Below are 20,492 nucleotides of genomic sequence, written 5' to 3'. Positions count from 1 at the left end.
GTTGATTCTCTGTTTGGCTTAGTTTTTCGGATCTTTGTTGTGGAGGGACGGCGTGGTGCTTCTGCCTAGACCGCCATCTTGCCGGAGACCCAACACATGTACTTTTTAATGAGAAACTATTTTGTTTTGTAAACCTTCATCCAAAGTGAGAATATGCTTGCAAGCTTCTGATACTCCAGGCACTGGACCCCAATGAACTAGGAGGTAGAACAGAAGCACTAAACACATTATTAGGCCAGTTAACTGGGATTGCCCATGAAACCATGACCTGCAAACCTCCCATGAAACCATGGCCCTAAACCTCCCAATCCTGTAAGGTGTTTGATTTTACATAAGCAGCCTCAGCGGCTAATCTTTTTTTTTTATAAATATGTCTGTCACACCTTTTGCCAATTCAACTTTTTACAGGTGTACAACTTACACACAGCAATTACATTAGTTGGCTGTGCAACCCTATGCTTAATCACTGATTTTTTTCCGTCACGTGTGTGTCATCTTTTGCTCAACATTTTATCTCTTGTGTTTCATTCGTGTTGCTGCATGTAGCAATGGCTCATTCCCTTTCACTGCTACATAGTATTCCATCGTATTACTGTAGCTTCAGCTTGTGTATCATTCTACTGTTGTGGTCATTTTGGTTGTTTCCAGTTTTAGAATATTATGAATAAAGTAGCTATGAGCATTCTTGTACTTGTCTTTTAGCGGACATAGACATTTCTGTCGGGTGTATTCCCAAGAATAGAATTACTGAGTTTTAAGGTATATTTAGCTTTAAAAGCCACTGCTGAAGAGTTTTCCAAAATAGTGGTACTAGTTTACATCTCAGTATCTGCAAGTTCCTGTTGTTCCATATCCTTGTCTACTCTTGGTATTGTCAGTCTTTAATTTAGCCATCCTGGTGGGTGTGTGTGGTATCTTATGGTTATAATTAACATTTCCCTGATGAGTAAAGATCTGAGCACCTGTTCATATGGTTTTTAGCCATTTGGATATTCTCTTTTGCGAAGTGCCTGGTCAAATCTTCTGCCCATTTTTCACTGAGTGTCTATTTTTTCTTACTGATTTGTACAAATTCTTTATATATTCTGAATATATATGCAGCTCTTTGGCTTTAAAGAGGTATTTTCCTTCTGAAGAAGGGAACAGATGGGGGCTCAGGCATGTTTGAAGAGGGAAGCCTTTGAAGGAAATGTGGTTATTTATTGCTCCTTTCTCAGTGTAGGATTGGAAGATAACAACCCAGCTTACACATGATTTTAAAAACAAAATTTTGGACTCGTAAGTATTTCTTCTGCTTTTTAGAAACAGAATTTACCTTGAGTACTCAAAGTATATACTCATAAACCAAAACTTTTAATTCATTCCACAAAGATTTGGATTTTTGTTGTGTGTCTGGCACTCTGCTAAATGTGCCTGAGGGAAACTCACTGTCATCAGGAGCCCAGACTCTAGTGGGAGGACCTTGGGGAGCAGAGGAAAGATCTGCACTGAGGAAGAAGGGAAGAGCAAGTTGTGCAGGGAAGGGCTCAGGGAAGACGTGAAACTAAAGCCTCGATTTATCATTTATAATCCACGTTAGTTCAGAAAAGATTTAAGGAAGCTTGGAGGATGAGCAGAGGTCCACAGATGCGCATGGTGGGGAAGTGCATTCTGAGCCAGGAAACAAGGTGTGCAGGAAAGAGTGTGGCGTGTTTCTGGAGAGCAGAGAGATGTGAGTGGCTGAACCACCAGGTGCATGGCAGGGAGGTAGTGATGAGAATGGAGGTGAGGCAAGGCCTGCTCTCTTGTCTCAGGCGGACAGCCAGGGAGTTTAGTCTGTCAGCAAAATAGTGTCTTTCGAACTGCATTAAGCAGGGGAGTGACATAATTAGGTTTGTTTAGAAAGATCACTTTGGGAAGAAAATAGTATGCGAATTAGAATTCAGACTTTAAGTCTACTGTTAGGAGATTGTTGCATGAGCCCAAGTAGAGATAATGAAGGTTAAGATAATGAGGTCAGAAAGGAGGGTGTGTGTTGGAGAGAGATTTAGGAAGAACAAGTGGGAGCATAGCCTGTGCTACATGCATTCCCCATGATACTTAGCACAGCGTAGAGGATAGCTTTCCTTATCTCACTTTTTTTTGTTATTGTTAGCATTGAGGAGAATGTGGGAAGTAAGGAAGGTGTGGAGGCAGACAGCCAGCCAGATTCTGGCTTGGGTGGACAGCAGGTTTACTAGGATTGGGATTCAGGGGATAGACACATTTGGAAGGGAAGAGGAAGACTTCTGTTACGAGTAACCTGGCTTTGTGGTGCCCTGACATGTTCTGATGGAGATGTCCAGGAGAGAGTTACAATGATGGCGCTAGGATGAAATAAAAGGAAAGAGGGCCAAGGACAAAAACTGGGAGCCCTCATCACTTACAAGTATGGTAGAGGAAGTTGGGGGAGCATCATGAGAGAAACCAGGGGAAGAGAGTTCACCTGTATAATCATTTGCCCTTTGCCAGATTGGCTTTCTGGTTGCTCTTAATGGATTCATACTTCTCCCTTGGGGTATTCCTTCTCCATCTCAGGGTGTCCACAGGAGAGCAGAGACATCTGGGAGTGCTGAAGGTATGCCAGATAAAATGGACTGGGGGAAGGCTATTTGTTTCCAAGTAGTTTGGGCTATATATTGGAAAGTTGTAGACCTTTAGTCTTTTCTTCTGACCTTTTCTGATTTTCTGAGTTCACTATCCCTAACCCTTCAATGGATCCCTGGTGGCGCAGTTAAGAGCTTGGCTGCTACCCAAAAGGTCCACAGTTTGAATCCACCACTGCTCCTTGGAAACCCTGTGGGGCAGTTCTTCTCTGTCCTATAGGGTCGCTATGAGTTGGAATCAACTCCATGGCAATGGGTTTGGTTTTTGGTTTATCACTTCAGTTACTTCCTTTGCTTACATTTTATGTAAGAAGAAAATTGAGAGCGTTTGGCTGACATCTATTTCAGGATAAAAGACACCTGTCAAACCCTACAATCCCGTGGGTACCATCAGTTAAGATGTCTGTGCATATATATTTTAAAGGTCAGGGCATTTCCCCCCTAAGTTTCATTTGGTTTCTTTGATCAGTGGATTTGGAAAATTATTAGGTTGGGATTCACAAGTCATTGCTTTACACTGTGTTTTTGAAGGCATACAGCTGTCAGCAGGAAAAGACAATGCTTGTTTCAGAATTTCACTAAAATGGATTTGATTCCTTGGCTCGAGTACCAAAATCTGTCACGGTGAAAAAGGGATTTGTACAGTAGTACTCTACTCAGATGTTGTTGGAGGAGGGGTGCCAGGAAGACATAAACAGATTAAGGGATTCTTCATTTAAGTTAGAGAAGCACTATTCTTAGCAATACTTTTTTTAATTGTTTTAGTTTCCAGGTCGCCAAGCCAAGCCAAGCCTGGCTGAGTGCTTTTCGTGCAGAGGCGGATGGCTGTGACTTCCTCTTTCTGTGGCCCACTCTGAGTCCTTAATGTTGCTGAATTGGCAGGAACAGCAAATGCTGTTCATATCCATTGGCCTCTTAAACATAACTAGACTGTAATCATCTTCAAGTTTGGGAGTTACTAAAAATCCCCTCTAGGGTGATGAAAAATGTTCTAAAACTGGATTGTCGTGATGGTTGCACAACTTGATAAATTTGCCAAACACATTGAATTCTGCTCTTAAAATAGGTGAATTTTATGGTATGTAAATTATACCTCAGTAAAGTTGTTTAAAAACCATCCCCCTCTGATAATAAGCACTGAACCATTTCTCCTGCCTGCCTGCTTGCTGCTCTTTTGGGCAGCCAGCAGCCCTGGTCTAAGCCCCGCAGTGGTTCTGATGTCACGCATTTGGCACAGCCTGTGGCTCTCCTGGCTCCTTGCTGCTTGCTCTGCCCAGGGCATCCAGCACCTAACGTGGTTGGACTATTTGCCAGGAATAAGTCAAGGCCATTTCTGTTTCTAGAAGAGGCTCAGGTTCTCCAGATCCAAAGCCCAATTATCCAGTTTGTGGTTTATTCAGAACCCATGATTCTTCTTTTTCCCCCTTGCTGTTTGGCCATTTTATTGCTCTGTTAACACCCAGGTTACAGGGTAAGCAGGGGATTTTGGAGAAACTAAAATCTAGAAGTTTGGCCATTTCCCAGCAGTTCACTCTGAAGGTTCAGTGGGAGAGGAGGTTGAGCGCTGTCGTTAAGTCATGATTTCACTTGTCTCTTTCTTCTTTGTCCTCTTTCTACTGGTTTCTCCTCAAAATTATCTAGGTGATTGAAAAATGAGGTAAAATATTTTTCCTGCCTTCACCCCAGATGCCGCTCTATGCAGTTGGATACAGTGATATGAAAGATTACTATCTGATTATTATTGACCTTCTCTTCAGGAACTTCCACAGGGGCAAAGATCTTGACCACATTCACTGTTGTATGCCAGCGCTTGTCACATATTAGGTTGTTAATATACAAATTTGCTATCGCTGAAGGGCTTAATATGAATGAGTGGGTTAAATTGCCTTGCAGGAGGTAGGCATTCAGAGCACAAGAGGGGCTGCCCTTTTTGATGGCATCCTATTATCGTATTTATTGAATTCCTACTGCCCTCATGCTGTGATTTGAGATGCTTTGGGGCTCCTGGTCAGATGTCTTCTGAAGTATGGGGTTGCTTAGTTAAGGTCCTTTAACAAAGTCTTTATGTCTGTGGTATCTAGTATCTGGATCAAACATTTATTTAAATTGAACAGAATACATTCACTTTTCCCTGTGCCCAGATGCCTAGTATTTCTAAAGGTAGTCCCTAAGAGGAGGCCTGAGGGGGTGAGATGTAGTCCAGATTGCTTTGGCAATGCTTGGTGTTCTGAGTGGTCCTTTGTCATGGTACTTGGCTACAGGCACATACATTCTCTAGGAGATTGAGAGAGGGCGGACAGCCTCCTTTGGTGGCCTTTCCTGTAAGGATTGGCCTCCCTGGAGTTAGACTTGCCTAAGCCACAGCTGGTGAGAGGGTCACACAGCAGTTAAGTAACACTTTATAATATCCCCTAGGGAGCACTTGGGTTCTCTCAGATTTTAGATTTCAGTCCACAGAGCAAGCCAAAGCATTTACCTTCTATGCATCAGAGCCAGCAGGTCAATTAGCAGTAGTCCTATGCCTGTGATAAATTAGGCAAGGGTTTTAGAAATTCAGGTGGTGGGCAAGGAACAATTTGTAATCTGAAACTCTGCTGCTGCTGGACACTTCAGAAGGATGCCTGAAGGCATCGCTGGACTTCTTGGCCTTTGGGTGTTGGCCTTTTATAACAAGGGTAGATGTAAAGTATGGCCTGTGGGCCCTTTTGGGGCAATACCAGCTAATCTCAATGGTGCTGAATAGAGTAAAGATTAATAAATCTTTAGAAAAAAACTTGGTAGGTTGCTGGCTGTGAGCCCACAGCAGTTGGAATTTTGGAACCCAAAAGGCTCATGGCAGTTGTTTTTTGGCAGTTGGTCTTTGGGAGGGGAAAAAAAAGAAAATACGCTAAAATTTTGGCTGTACTTCAACACCCTTCCTGGACAGGGTTGGGGGTCAGGCCCAGGACGGGGTGGTATAAGTGGGGAGACGTTGTGTGCTGTAGACTTTCGAGAGCCTGCCAGAGTATAGCCTGGGGAATTTGCGATACTTAAGCATAAGAAAGAAAAACTTGTTGTTCCCTTTCTTTGAATGTTTCAGTTCCAACCAAATGGGACTCTTCCCCATGTTCTTCTCCAAGGAGTTAGAGATGTAGCTGCTGGAGTGATTATCAATCATATCAAACTCAACAGGGATTAGAGTAGAGTGAGGAGAAGTTGACCCAGAGAAAACTTCTGTTTCACTGGGAAAATTCTGCCTATGTCCCATACCCTTTAAAGCTACTTTGTAAGGGAAAATATATTCCACAGAGACGTTTAGGGTTAGCACACTAGGTTTATTTCTGCTTTGAAGAGAACAACTGGGCTTTTTTCTGTGAAAATAGTTGAAAAAATCATGGCCTTTGGAGTCAGCCAGCCCCTACTCCTTCTCTGGTCTGGAACCGGGCAGATATAGTTGGTTTGCTTGGTTCGTATCTACCTTCTTGGAAAATAAAGACATTTTTACTTTGTTAGCTGCCAGCCTTCTGAAACAGCTCCATTCTGACCATTCCTGCTTTACAGCCAGTCTCTTTAGAAGCGTGCACACCTGTACCTGCTTTTCCTTCTCTTTCCCTTCCCATTTCCATCTCTAAGAAGCCTGTGAGGAACCACGGGAGTCTTTTCCTCTTAGCCTAATTCACCCTTGGGTGCTTTGAAATAATACGAGTGATCTCCTTGGAAACCCTATGGAGCAGTTCTGTTCTGCCCTATAGGGTCGCTATGAGTCGGAATCTACTTGACGGCAACGGGTTTGGTTTTTTGGTTTGGTACCTGAAAAGAGGTAAATATCGTTCTGGAATGTGAATTGAAAACAGTCATCTTTTTCATAATCAGGAACTATCCAGAACTCCCTCAGGGCATTCAACTTTGGCCACTTCCTTGTCCTCTCACTCTCCAAGTCAATGACAAATTAATAACAAACTAAAATCACACAAATGCTTTTCCTTTTTCTATAATTCTGTGATGTTAGACACTGTGGACCAAGTAAGTCTTTCACTAATCTTTTTTCTTCTTTCGAGTAACTACAATACTTAGTACATACTTTACCACTGGCATCTGTACTACGTGCAGGTATAAAAATGAATCACTGTTCCTGATAACTAGAGCCACACAAGCTAATGGGCAGACAGACTGGAAACAATTCCAGAGCTGTGTGGTAAGTGCTGAAACGGAGGTATGTAGTACTTAGGTACAAGGGAACACAGAGGAAGAACCGATTAACTTTGCCTGGGGGTTGGAGTAGGTGGGGTCATTTCAGTGAAGTCTGGAATGGTGATTAAGGGTGTCAAGTAGACAAGAAAGGAAGGACAACTAGGCAAAGAAGAACAATGTGAGCAAAGATGAGGAGTCTTGTAAGAATATGGGGTATTCCAGAAACTGTTAAGTATGACCAGAGACGATGGTTTGTGTTTGGAAGTATAGGAAATAAGACTGGTGCTAGATCTTGATGGCCATTTTGAACCTTGGCTGAGAGTTTGGATTGTTTCTTGAAGACTAGAGAGCTGTGGCAGGATTTGGGATGCTAGATATTATGGTAGTCCAAGCTAGAAATCTTGGATGCTTATACCAAGATAATGGCAGGGAGATGGACGAAAGAGGTCCTAGAGAGGTGGGATCAACAGCAGTTGGCTTTTGGTTAATTGGATGAGAGAGTGAAGAACAGAGAAGAAATCTGAGATGACCCCAGATTTTCATTTGGTAGGTGGGGTTGTAGTGGCATTCAACTATATGAGGAGGTGTGGATTGGGGGAAGGAGAAAATAAGTGTTCAGTTTGAGGTAACTGTGAAATGTCTAGATGGAGAGGTTTAGTAGCATTTGGATATTAGGAGCCAAGTCAGAAAAGATAAAAATTTAAGAGTCATCTAATTTTATGAAAGAGGGGCAGTTTAAAGAATTAGAACCATCTGAGAGAACCAAGGAGTGGTGAGAATAGTAGTAGGAGAAGCAGGCGAGAGGCATCACAGAAGCCAAAGGAGGGGAGATTTTCTAGCAACAGCTACAGAGGGAACAAGTAAGATAGGAATTAAAGTGTCTGGGCCTTTCTCAATTAGAAAGTCATTGCCAGCCTCAGTGGAGTGATAGAGACAGAGACCACATTTCAGCAGTTTGAAGAGGGAGTGCAAAGATGAACAACAAAAAAAAGAATGAATAGAAGGTCATGTAGTGGTGCCAGCAAGAGTAGACTTAGCAGACTGCTCTCTCAGAAAGCTCAATTATGAAAGCAGGAAGGGAGAGGTCAGTAGCTTGAAGGGGGGGTGTAAGGGTAAGGTTTTTTGTTTTGTTTAAAGATGAGAGAGACTTAAGCATGTTGTTAGGCTGAGGGGAAAGGAAGCTGATAGTAAGGGAGAGGTTTATATGGTAGTAGATGGAGCCAGATTCAGGAGGAGAACAAAGGGGATGGGCTGTAAAGCCTCTGACTGGTGGGGCCCTTCTGAGGCAGCAGGAGAAGGGATAAGGACTAGGAGAGAAGTGTTGCGGTTGGACAGCAGGAAGCAGAGGGTGCCATTGTCTCTCTTGGCAAGGTCTTTTGAAAGCTGAAGGAGGAGGACTAGGGACAGAGTAGGGAACCTGAGGCTACAGAACCAGTAGGAGTTCTGCTTGGCGTTTTTGAGGTCCCACTTGCACTTGCAGATGATGGTGCAGTCGGCACTGATGTACCTTGTTTTTCTCCAGCAGTGCCAGAACAGCTTACCCAATAAGCAAGGTATGCACAGGCTTACTTGGCTTACTTACTAATCTGTAGAGACCAATTTTGCCTGTTTTTACCACATCAAAAATGTTGTGAAAGTGGTCGCTACAGATTAGTAAGTAAACACAGTTAAACCTGTGCAAACCTTGCTTGGAGCCCTGGTGGCACAGTGGTTAAGAACTAGGCTGCTAACCAAAAGGTCAGCAGTTCAAATCCACCAGCCACTCCTTGGAAACCTTGTGGGGTAGTTCTGCTCTGTCGTATAGGGTTGCTATGAGTCAGAATCGACTCGATGGCAATGGCTTTTTTTTTTTTTTTTTAATACCTTGTATACCGTAAGCCAGTACGTACCTTGCTTACTAGTTAATCTGCCCAGATGGTGCACAAAAGTTGTTTTTATCCCATCCCCATTCCTCTTCTGAAGCTGGTGTTTCAAATATCTAGCTGTCTCTATTTGCCTCCCTCCTCTCCACCAGATCTCTGGGCAACCTTATCAGAAGCTGGTGAATAGTGAAATGCACAATAACCCTTTGGATCCTCTTTGTCATCATGCCTTGAATGAAGAAGTGCTGCCTTTTCAGACACCCTGGGCTTCTGACAGCTTCATGGTTTTCTGACGCAGATTTAAAACACACACGTACAACTTGGAATTAGAAATGTTATGGATCCTTCATGTATCTCTCTGGGGAAGTGGGCTGGGGGCTGTTTGTATAACATTCCCTGACACTGATACCACAATGTTTTCCTAGAAACCAGTTTCTTTTTATAGGGGACAGTTTCTCTGAAACTGTTTGACCATTGAAAACAAAGCTGCCTCCAGGTCATGGCTACTGTCCTGTTCTCTTTTGCTGGCAGGAATGGATCCTGAGCTGATGTGCAGCCTGCTGGGGTAGAGTATATGTAAGTTGGGTCCGGGGAGGGTAATTGCTGGGGAGAAAGGGCAGATCTCCAGAGGACCAGAGGAACATCTGCTCCCTTGGGCAGAAATCATCTGGATTCCCCTTGTAGGATTCTTGCATCTCTGTGTGCTCCTTTTCCCAACCTGGGGGCACTGGCCTAAAAGCACTCAATCCATTTCCATTTGAGATGTCTTGTCTCATGTCCCGACGGAATTCTGCCTGGATCCCCAACATCTGGGCAGGTGATGATAAATGCTGGAGGGAGATACAACAGTAAGGAGGCTAGAGAATGATGGAGGATGAGGTGGGGTGCTCTTTCATATAGGTGGTCAGGGAAGGCTTCTGTACTAGGGTGGTGTTTGAGCAAGACCTGAAGAAATGAGGAAGCAAGCCATGTGGCCATCTGGGGAAGAGCATTGAGGCCAAGAGACTAGGAAGGGCAAGGACCCTGGGTAGGCAGCCTGCTGGAGAGTGCTTGCTGTTTGAGCAGCAAGGAGGCCATGGCTAGAGCTTAAGGAGCATAGGGGAGCCCTACAGGACCTGCGAAGGGGGCTGAAGGTGGGAGTAGTGGTAGATAGATTGCTGTTTACCTCCAGTCCTGCCTGAGTTCCTCCAGTGAATGGATTAGGATTAGGTGATTAGAAAATGCTTTGCCATTGACTCCTTCAAGGTGTTGCTGATTGCTAGGATGCCAGAGGCTGTTACAGAATGCAGGCTGATAAGCACTGTGTTAGTACTATTTTTGTTGCTTAGCATTTCAGCAACCAGTAGGAAGGATGACCGTGAAACCTGACCCCCCCCCCCACTTACTTCCATTTATGAAAGCGCTCCATTTCAAAGGAGCAGATGCAGTGATAAATTGTGAGGAGAAAAAGAATCCTGTACTGTGTATCCTTGCTAAGTTTACTTGAAACTGCATATCCGTTGATGGCTGGGCAGTTATCTTCAGAGCAGACAGGGTCTGTCTGTGGTCTGTCTTCATACCTGCAGGTTCCTACTCTTAGGCAACGAGGGGCTGGGAGCATGCATTCTGTTGAGCTTTTAGTTTCTCAAGCTTTAGTCCTAGGTGGTTTTTCATAATGGCTAAGGACTTGGGTTCTGGATCTAAAACATGGCTACATTGCTTTCTTGTGGTGTGACCTTTAAACTTCTTTAAGCTGCAAAATGGAGATGATAGACTCTACCTCATAGGATTGCAGGAAGATTAAGTGACATATAGATCTGGCACCTAGTAAATGTTCATTATGTTAGCTATTTTTATCATTATTGATGGAGGTCCTTGCATCTTTCTAGTTTTAACCTCTAAAGCTATTATTTTGGCAGGAACTTATTGACAAAACCCATCTTATTCCTTTACCCACTCCTACCAATGCCATTATCACACACTTTTTGGAACTGATAGAATAAGAGCGGAAAGAGTGATGATGGAGCAAAGAAAGCTTCCCAGCATTTTTCCTTGCTTTAAAAAACAAGACTATCTGAGCTCTATGATTCTGCTATGTAAAATAGCTACTTATCTGGTCTGAATGTAATTTTTTTGGTGGGGGCTGGGACTTAGTTATAAACTACTAAATGATAACAATACTACCATTTATCGAGCCTTGCTCTGTGCCTGGCACCACTAAACATTTTACATTCTTTACCTTATTTCCTACAAAACCCTGTGATTTGGTAGTTATTTTCATTTTACAGATTAGGAAACTATAAGACACTGGGTCGTAGGCATTACTCTTTTTGATTCCTTGCTTTTATGGATCATTTTGGGCAGGCATTGGCATCAGCATGATCGATTGTGTTTATTGAGTGCTTGACTCTTGACTTCAGAAACTTTAATGTTTAGGGTGACAGAACCGTAAGGCAGAGGTCAGCTAATTCCTGACTCACTTCATTTCTGGATTGCAGAAGTGTTCTTGACTTTTCATGAAGAAGTAGGTATCAGCAAAGAACAGGAGTAAAAAGTTAGAGAAATTATAACCTGGGGGTTAGGACCATATCAGTGTCTTCCAGAATTACAGACTTTTTAAAGAACCAGAGGTCACCTGGTCCAGGCTCTTCTCAGATACCTCTTGGCAGTTCACAGCCAAGAATAAGGTTCATTCTCCAGGGCTGGTGGGAGGAGTCATAATAAAAAGGCTACATTTGCTAGTTTTTCCTCTTAGAATATCACTATCTCTCCAGGCAGACCATTGCATTCTTGTTGTTTGTCATTGAGTTGAATTTCAACTTATAGTGACCCCATGTGACAGAGTGGAATTGCCCCATAGAGTTGGCTTGGCTGTAATCTTTAAGGAAGGTGATCACCAGGTCTTTCTCCCACAGAGCCGCTGGGTGGATTTGACCTGCCAACCTTTCATTTAGCAGCCAAGCGCTTAACTGTTGTATCACCAGGGGCTCCTATTGCATTCTTAGATGCCACTTTTTGGTAACACCTTAGCAATCTGTTCCTCTAACGTCTACCAAGTTCTCCACCATCCCTAGCCATACTAGCCAAGGCTAATGCTATCCACAGGATGGTTCCTTGAAGTATGGAGCTACTGGGCTCCACCTTCCCCTAGATATTCTAGGCTAAGCTCCCCATTTATCATTAACTCCACTGAAAAGTAGTACATTTCTGCCATGGGTCAGGCTGTAGCCACAAAGACCTGGTCCCTGCCCTAAGTAAGCCTGCAGTTAGTGAAGGAAACAGGCATTTAAATAATGTCCTTGTGGAATGGCTGGTGCCAGCGAGGAGTAGTACTGTGGGGAAGGTGAATTCAGAGAAGATTGGTGGGAAGGAGCGGGAGCTGGTTTCATGTTTTTCTCCATCCTACTGAGTGTCAGTTTGATGCTAAAGAGGATGCAAAGCAAAAAAAGAGATCTCCCGGATGAGGTGGATGCAGAAGCAAGAGTACTGAGGAAGACCGCTTTCCTTCTTGTATTTTGAGCCTGCTTCCTAGGTACCCAGAGAACCTTATCTAAGGGCTGTGAGTGATAAGCCATTGGTACAGAAACTGGGAAGCTGAGTTGGAAGTGATGGCAGCTCTCATTCCTAGACTTCTTTGATTTAGGCAGTTAACTGCCCTCCAAGGTGAGGGCCTCAGTGTCCCCACCCACACACCATAGTGGGGCCTGAGTTTTAAGTCCAGGTTACAGAAAGACTGGTCAAGAATTCAAGGGATGTTGACTATTTTGGTCGTTGTTTCTAAGACAAAACACGAGAGAATCTACATAATCTGAAGTGCCTTTTTCATCTAAATTTTTTCCTGATGGCATTCCCAGGCATGTCTTCTAAACCTACTTTCACGTTCTATTTAGGTGGGTCATAACCCTGACTGGGTGGGGCAGGGAAAGGAGCATTTCCTAGATTCCTTTATAAGATTCAGAGATTTCCACATCTGCTAGGATACTGATGGTACAGTGGCCAGGACAAAAATGAAGTAAACTTGACTCTGGTTCCATACCAGAGTCTGTTTTGTTTTTCTTTCTTTTTTTCTACTTTTAAAGATAATTTTGTTCCCCTCCCGCCCAAAAAACCACCCGCCTATTCAAAGAGCTAGAGATCGTGTGTTCTCATAACCAGCCATGAATCAGTGACAACCTTTTATTATTGGTGTAAATAGAAACATAAACCCTGTTCCTGCATGTACTTCACAGGCCCTCTCTGCAGCACTTTGCTTCACAGCCAACGAATGTGCAGGGCTTCTGAGTCAGTGGTCAGCTGCCACGGGACAAAACATGCAGAGTATTGTCAACTGGCAGAAATTGCACAGAGGCCCTGGAAACCTGGTGTTGCCTCCTCTTCCTCTTCGCTCCTCAGGCTCTTCCCTTCCCTTACCCCTTCCTTTCACACCTTGGCTTTCCAGTCCCCAGGATTTCTGGCACCTTCCGGCCAGGTTTCCTGGTCTCTCAGTTCCTGTGATTATAAATGCCGACTATCCCCAGATGCTGGGGCGTACGACACATGGGGCGGCCCAGGAGAGGCTGGGGTCGACCTTTAAGAATGAGAGGAAATATTGGTCTTCTGGAAATGGGGCAGTAATTGGAATAGCCCTTCTGCGATTCTTCCTGGCTGCTCTCAGAGTGAGTCAGAATGCCGTTGACGTCCTAGCCCAGCAGAGCTACAGAATAATGCGGTCCGCTCTCAAGAGTTGTCTTCCTGCTGTGGTCATTTGGCTTGCAAAGTAGGAAAAGTGAGGCAGCCCAAGGGAATTAATCTTGTGTAGCCTTTCACTGGGTGCCTGTCGCATTGTCCCAGGAACCAACCTACCTCTATTTATCTGTTGTCATTAGTGATCTACAGGTCAGAATCCTGTCGACTGGGCACTTAATACTTGCCTGCCACTTGGAAGCAGGCGCTCTGCAGTTTTCTGGAGCTGCAGCTGAAACCTGGTGATTTGAAGGTGTTTTATATCAATGAAAGGATTGAGGGGCAGCTATTAATAAAGGTGCTTGTCTGTGAAGAGGTTTGGTTTGAAAATTCTCTGTGATGGAAGTGAATATTTCAAATAGAGTGGGTACAGCCAGCCAGAGGGATGCTAGCTCACATGACTGAACTCTTCTTTGGAAATATATGTCCAAGACTGTCTTTTAGGGGGATTGGAGTACAAGGCAAGCCTGATGATGGGGGAGAGGCTTTTAGAAATACACGTTGCAGGACCTTTCATGAATAGTTTCAGCAAGAACATCATGATGCTGAGTGCTCCGAATCCTGACGACAAGGAGTGGAAGGTGGCCGCTACTTAGGAACAAAGAAAAACCATTTTCTTCCTTGACACAAGGCAGTGACAGATCCAAACAGGTGTATTAAACCATTTCCAAACATCATGACATGAAGTCATTAATTATGAATACAGGTATAGGGTATGCAGGGTCAGGATTGCACAATGCCGTCTGCTTGCCAAAGAGCAAATAAAGCTGCAGAAATCCCCACAAAGAAGGCATGACACAGAGAGGTCCCCTGACGTAGCAAACTCTGGGAACTGTGTTCTAGTCATTTGTTGTTTCTTCTTTCAGCCTTTCTTCTGCCTTTGGATAAACACACTTTCTTTTTTTTTCTCCTCTCACGCCTATAAGCCATCTTTTGACTATCTGCCATTTCTAGGATGTGCCTTGGCTTGCAAGGATAAATAGGCTCTTTTTAGGAATTTTAAAATACTTCTTCTGCTGCTTGCTGCTACCTAGACTAAACCTTAATTTAGGGGAAACTGAAAGTTCATTCAAGTTAATTCCATTTCTCGCTGAACTCTTGGCCTTGTGGATATTGGGACAAGCTGTGTTTATTAGCAGAGTAACTTTTAATATCCAGAGCCAGGAAGGGTTGTTTAGTATGTGATATTTTTGAGATGGGAAGTCGAGCCAGTGTGTTTCAGGCAAAGAATTACCATCTTAGACTCCACATGACAAGTAGATCGTCGTGTCTTGACGTAGAAAATATAGGGGGAAGCGGCAGTTCCTTGTGTTTAGCTATAATGTTTTCTCATGAAACCTAAGACGCATCTCCAGTTGATTTAGTTTTTTGTTTTTTGTTTTTTTAATTGTGCTTTAGGTGAAAGTTTACAGAGCAAATTAGTTTCTCATTAAACAATACACAAATTGTTTTGTGACATTGGTTGCCAAACCTGCAATGTGTCAACACACTCCCCTTCTCCCCCCTCATCGCCACCCTCTCCCCCGGTTCCCTGTTTCCATTCGTCCAGTTTTCCTGTCCCTTCCTGCCTTCTTGTCTTTGCCAGTTGATTTAGTTTAACCTTATGATGGTAAGGTGTGGAGAGAAGCAGAATGTTTTCTACTTCAGAAAGGGACATTCCATTGCTCAGGGACTTACCCAAGTCAGAGCTCCAGGACAGAACCCTGAGTCTCTTTCTGTGTCATTCTGGAACTTGGTGCCTGTCTTCACAGAATTGATTTCATCAACACATAGAATTTGGTGACTCCCACCACCTTTGGGTAGGTGCACTAGTTTGTCACTTCTTGCTTTTCCACCCTTCCTAAACACAGCAGATTAACAAGTCCCTTCGTCTGTCTCCACCATCCCCAAGTCAGTAAACGCTCTTTAAAGCAAAGTTCCAATCCAGTAGTGTTTGCACACTAATGATAAACTTGTGACACCATTCTGACCAGAGCACCAGGAATGAGTGCTGTGACTGTGAGAATTTTCTTAGCTCTGTTGTTAGGTGCCATCGGGTCATTTCCGACTCATAGCGACCCTACATTCAACAGAACGAAAACACTGCCCGGTTCTGCGCCATCCTCACAATCAATGTTATGCTTGAGCCCATTGTTGCAGCCAGTGTGTCAGTTCTTCTCGTTGAGGGTCTTACTCTTTGTCGCTGACTCTCTACTATACCAGGCATGATGTCCTTCTACAGGGATTGGTCCCTCCTGTTAACATGTCCATAGTATATGAGATGTAGTCCCGCCATCCTTTCTTCTAATGAGCATTCTGGCTGTACTTCTTCCAAGGCAGACTCGTTTGTTCTTCTGGCAGCCCATGGTATATTCAGTATTCTCCACCAACACCATAATTCAAAGGCATCAGTTCTTCTTCAGTCTTCCTTATTCACTGTCCAGCTTTCACATGCATATGAGGTGATTGAAAACACCATGGCTTGGGTCAGGCACACCTTATTCTTCAAGGTGACATCTTTGCTTTTTAATACTTCAAAGAGGTCTTTTGCAGCAGATTTGCCCAATGCAACGTCCCTTAATTTCTTGGATGCTGCTTCCGTGGGCGTTGATTGTGGATCCAAGTAAAATGAAATCCTTGTCAACTTCGGTCTTTTCTCCGTTTATCATGATGGTTGCTTATTGATCCAGTTGTGAGAATTTTATTTTCTTTATGTTGAGGTGTATGTAATCCATACTGAAGGCTGTGGTCTTTGATCTTCATCAGTAAGTGCTTCAAGTCCTCTTCACTTTTAGCAAGCAGGGTTGTGTCATCTGCATATCACAGGTTGTTTATGAGTTGTCCTCCAATCCAAGTCTTTCCTCTAGACTTGGAAAACTTCATAATTGGAAGAGTTTTAGACGTCCTCCAGTCTAACCTCCTTATCTTACACAAGAGATAAGTGAGAAGACCTGGTGAGATGAAGGGACTTATCCGGGGTTATGCAACCAGTGTCTGGCACATGTAGGTTCAGAGCCATGTTCATGCTCGTCACATTGCCCTGTTCTGTTCTGTGAGAAGTGCTCTGGAAAAGAGTCTGTGGACTTCCTGTGGCTTAGTTTTGATCTTTGGCTCTTGCCATCTACGTCTCAACAATAGTTGTAACTAGTGATGATAAATAAAATGTGATGTAAAAATGAAACAGACCCGAAAGAGTGAATGGATAAAACAGCATGTAAAGTGCCATCTCTCATCATAAAGCCTTTACCCAGTGCACAAACATAGGATATCAGTGTGTGGGTATTTTTGATAAGTGCAAAGTTTAGACACCATCATTAATACTGTTAAATGTGGTAGGGAGAACATGAAGTGGCTGTGACGTCTCCTCACCCTGCCATGTACCATATGCAGTGGCAGAGCTTGTTCAGTCCTTTAAGTCCCTGCAGACTTTGATACTTCTGACTCTGCCCTCTGGTTCTCTTCAGACCTCTCTCTACTGTTCTTCATAATCTTTTTAGAGAGTTTATCTTTCTCTGCCAGTCCGGTTACAAGTTGGTGTTTCTCAGGTCTCTTCCAGAGCCATGGCTCATCTTTCCATGTGGATTCTCCTTATGTGATCTTACCTGCTTTCATAGATTCAGCTACCACCTATAAGCTTGTTGTTGGCCCTTGGATCAGCCCCTGGCTAATGGCAGCCCTGTGCACAACAGAACAAAATGCTGCCTAGTCCTGTGCCATCCCCATGATTGGTTGCAGATTGGACTGTTGTGACCCATAGGGTTTTCACTGGCTGATTTTAAGAAGTAAATCGCTAGGCCTTTCTTCCTAGTCTGTCTTAGTCTGGATGCTCCACTGAAACCTGTTCTTCATCATAGCAGTGTGCAGGCTTTCACTGATAGGCAGGTGGTAGCTGAGCATGAGGTGTATTGGCCAGGAATCAAACCTAGGCCTCCTGCTTGGAAAGTGAGAATTCTACCACTGAACCCCACCAGTGCCTCACTTGTATACTAATGAGTCCTAAATCTAGCTTCAGACTCATACCCAACTGCCTAGTGAACACCTGCACTAAGACATCTCAAACTTAACAGGTCTGAAAGGGAACTCGCCACCCCACCCTCACAAATGAGTTCTTCTATTTTTAATCGGTTAACCTGCTGTCACCATTTGTCCGGTGGCCCAAGCTAGAAATATGAGAGTCATTCTTGATTCTTTATCTCCTCTCTTGTAAGAGTCACTCACAGTCCTAACTATTTTATTTCCTTTCCCACATCCTACAGCTTCTTCACTGCCTGGCTAATGCTTGTTTTTGTGTGCCGTCCAGCTGACTCTGACTCATAGCGACCCTATGTGACAGAATAGAACTGTCCCATAGGGTTTCCTAGGCTGTAATGTTTATGGGAGCAAATCACCAGGTCTTTTCTTTGGTGGAGCTGCTTACTTATTCTGAAAGACTTAGCTGTTATCTCTCTTAAGTTTATCTTCAATGAAGAACCCCTATGGTATAGGTACTCTTCCTCTATGTTCCTCAGATTTCTTGCGCGTCTCTCTCTAATGGCGCTTAGTATGGTACATTGTAACATTCTGTTTATGTGTCTGCCTCACCCACTAGACGAGAAGCTCCTTGAAGGAAAAACTGTTTTACTCATCTTTCTATTCCCAGTGTCTAGCATAGTGCCTGGAGTATAGAAGACAGACAATATATGTTTGTTGAACAAATGAACATAATACTTAGGAACGCCACTTTGAAAAAGAATTATGTTGCCTGGAAGATGTTTGTAGAAACAAGCCTGGATTTGCTGACCATTTCTTTTTCTTTCTTTTTCTTAGATTAACGTGACAACATCAGGTGGATCAACGGCCATCCCACTGCCCCCTCTGTGGGGGCGGGGGTGCTGAGTGTGGGGAAGCATGGAAGAAAGTAAGAATGAGACAACTAATCGAGCTCACATCCTCTTTGACCGGTTTGTCCAGGCCACCACCTGCAAGGGGACTCTGAAGGCCTTCCAAGAGCTCTGTGACCACCTGGAACTGAAGCCCAAGGACTACCGCTCCTTCTATCACAAGCTCAAGTCCAAGCTTAACTACTGGAAAGCCAAAGCCCTCTGGGCAAAGTTGGACAAACGGGGCAGCCACAAAGACTACAAAAAGGGAAAAGCATGCACTAACACTAAGGTAAGGATTTGGCTACCTTCAGGCCCTGGGGTCACTGACCTGAGGATTTAATCAAATGCCAAAGAGAAGGACTGAGTATAGAGCCAAGCAAACTTTAGCTACAACTTAGCATAGAAAGTCAGGGTTATACCTTATTGAAACTTTGTGGATTCATTACCTTTGTTCATTTGACTATTCCATGTGCCAGATCCTATTCTAAGCATACTTCATGGATTTCTCATTGAACAGTAAAGGTTTCAACTATTTAAGAACAGCCCTGAATTCAAATGATGTAGGAATCTTTTCTTTTGCTAAGGCTCTGTTTTGAATCTCACATTGTTATGAGGCTGCGGGTCACTTAACAAGGAGCAGCCAAGCCCTGTTAGCATCCTATCTGAGCCTGGCTTCATTGTTCGTGGTATGTCATCTTTATAAAGTCACTATTCTATACTCAATAATCAGTAAAGTGTAGTATTTGCCAACCTGGGAATTTGCAACAGGCCTCAGACCTCTTCGCAACCATATTCCAAAGGTCTATTTTGATTCATAAGCAGGTGTCTTGCAAACCAAAGTATTTCTGTTGCTTTTTTTTTTTCTTTTCTTTTTACAATCTAGAGAAATAGAGTTTGCATGAAACAGCTAGACCTGGGTAGAGATCTGAGATGTTAGAACACCTGTGCAGGAGTAGGTGTGAGGAAGTAGAGAAGGAAAGATGCATTTCTTGTTTTCCTCCTTATGTAAGAATACCTTCTGTGAGAAGTTTGGAAAAAGCTGCCAGGGAAATGAAGTTGCAAATGGCTGTGTGATTATGTTATTATATCCTTTAATGCGTTTTAAATTGTCCTGTGTGGATACCTAGAGACTCTTCTACAGTGGATTTGCATTTTGATAGATACTCATCAATAAAATTCAAGCAATTCAAAGGCATGACTTTCATGAATGAGAACTGGACTTTTGTTAGCAGTAAAAGGAATTGCAGCCATAATGCATGTCCTCCTTTTGTTTTGCACATGTGAACTAGTTAAGTGTTCAGTCTCACTCTGAGTACTTCTTTATAAAATGGATCTTCAGATCATGTCCCTGGACTTTTAGTCTAGAGATAGTGATTTTAGAACTCTTCAGCAAATAAAATTTTGGCTCTTGAAAGTTGCCTCTTGGGAATCATTTGGAGGATAGACCTATTCCAGGATTCTAAGACTGCCTGGACTGTGTACTTAATAATCTATGTCTTCTTGGACAGAAATCTACTTGACTTAAAAACCTTCCAAAAGGTCCTCACCTAATGATGAAAGATTAGATGTGATTTTCAAATCATTTGTTGAACTGATGACCCATTCAAAGATATTACACATCTGTGGACCTTACAGGCTGTCCAAAGTGAACATGTGTTGGGTTTATGTCCAGCACTGACAATTAAAGTCTCCTGTATACACAGTAATCACTAGCTCTTATCTCAAGCCATTGCATGCATTCTGCTAGGGCCTAGATGGATTTGAAGGTTTCTTGGTAGTGGGGAAAGTAGTTCTGTCTGGAGGCATTAGGAAAGGATGGTTCTGAGATTATAAAGCATGTGTAGAAAACTGAGCTTTCTCAATAGGTGCTGCCTTTGCCCTGAAAGTAGCTGTGTTTTTCAGTGTCTTATCATTGGAGCTGGTCCCTGTGGTCTCCGCACAGCCATTGACTTATCCTTACTGGGAGCCAAGGTGGTCGTTATTGAGAAACGAGATGCCTTCTCCCGCAACAATGTCTTGCATCTCTGGCCATTCACCATACATGATCTGCGAGGTCTGGGTGCCAAGAAGTTCTATGGCAAGTTCTGTGCTGGAGCCATCGACCATATCAGTAAGTAAAACCAGTTCTCCTGCAGGGTTCCCCCGTCTCTTGCCCACTGTTCAGTAGAAAGAGATAGGCAGATTGTCTGAGGATAGAATACTCAACAGCCCAATTTGTCCATTAGTATCTATCCTGTAGAAAGCACACTCTGTTTGGAGCTAAAATACCTGCAACTCAGTCATTATATAACCTA

At 43.4% G+C, this 20,492-nt stretch overlaps 1 protein-coding gene across 1 annotated transcript in view; it reads left to right on the top strand.

Moving 5' to 3' along the window:
- Nucleotides 1-20,492, top strand: part of MICAL3 (microtubule associated monooxygenase, calponin and LIM domain containing 3) — a 216,887-nt gene that overhangs the window by 70,780 nt on the left and 125,615 nt on the right. The window contains exons 2-3 of the mRNA XM_012556919.2: nt 18,143-18,487; nt 20,101-20,308. Coding sequence (XP_012412373.1) covers nt 18,224-18,487; nt 20,101-20,308 — 472 coding nt within the window. The 5' untranslated portion in view covers nt 18,143-18,223. The remainder of the gene's footprint in view (nt 1-18,142; nt 18,488-20,100; nt 20,309-20,492) is intronic.

The sequence above is a fragment of the Trichechus manatus genome, unplaced genomic scaffold (assembly GCF_000243295.1).
Source record: "Trichechus manatus latirostris isolate Lorelei unplaced genomic scaffold, TriManLat1.0 scaffold00081, whole genome shotgun sequence".
In the NCBI taxonomy this organism is placed as follows: Eukaryota; Metazoa; Chordata; class Mammalia; order Sirenia; family Trichechidae; genus Trichechus; species Trichechus manatus.
The sequence above is the reverse complement of the archived record's forward strand: the minus strand, read 5'-3'. Positions and strand labels throughout refer to the sequence as shown.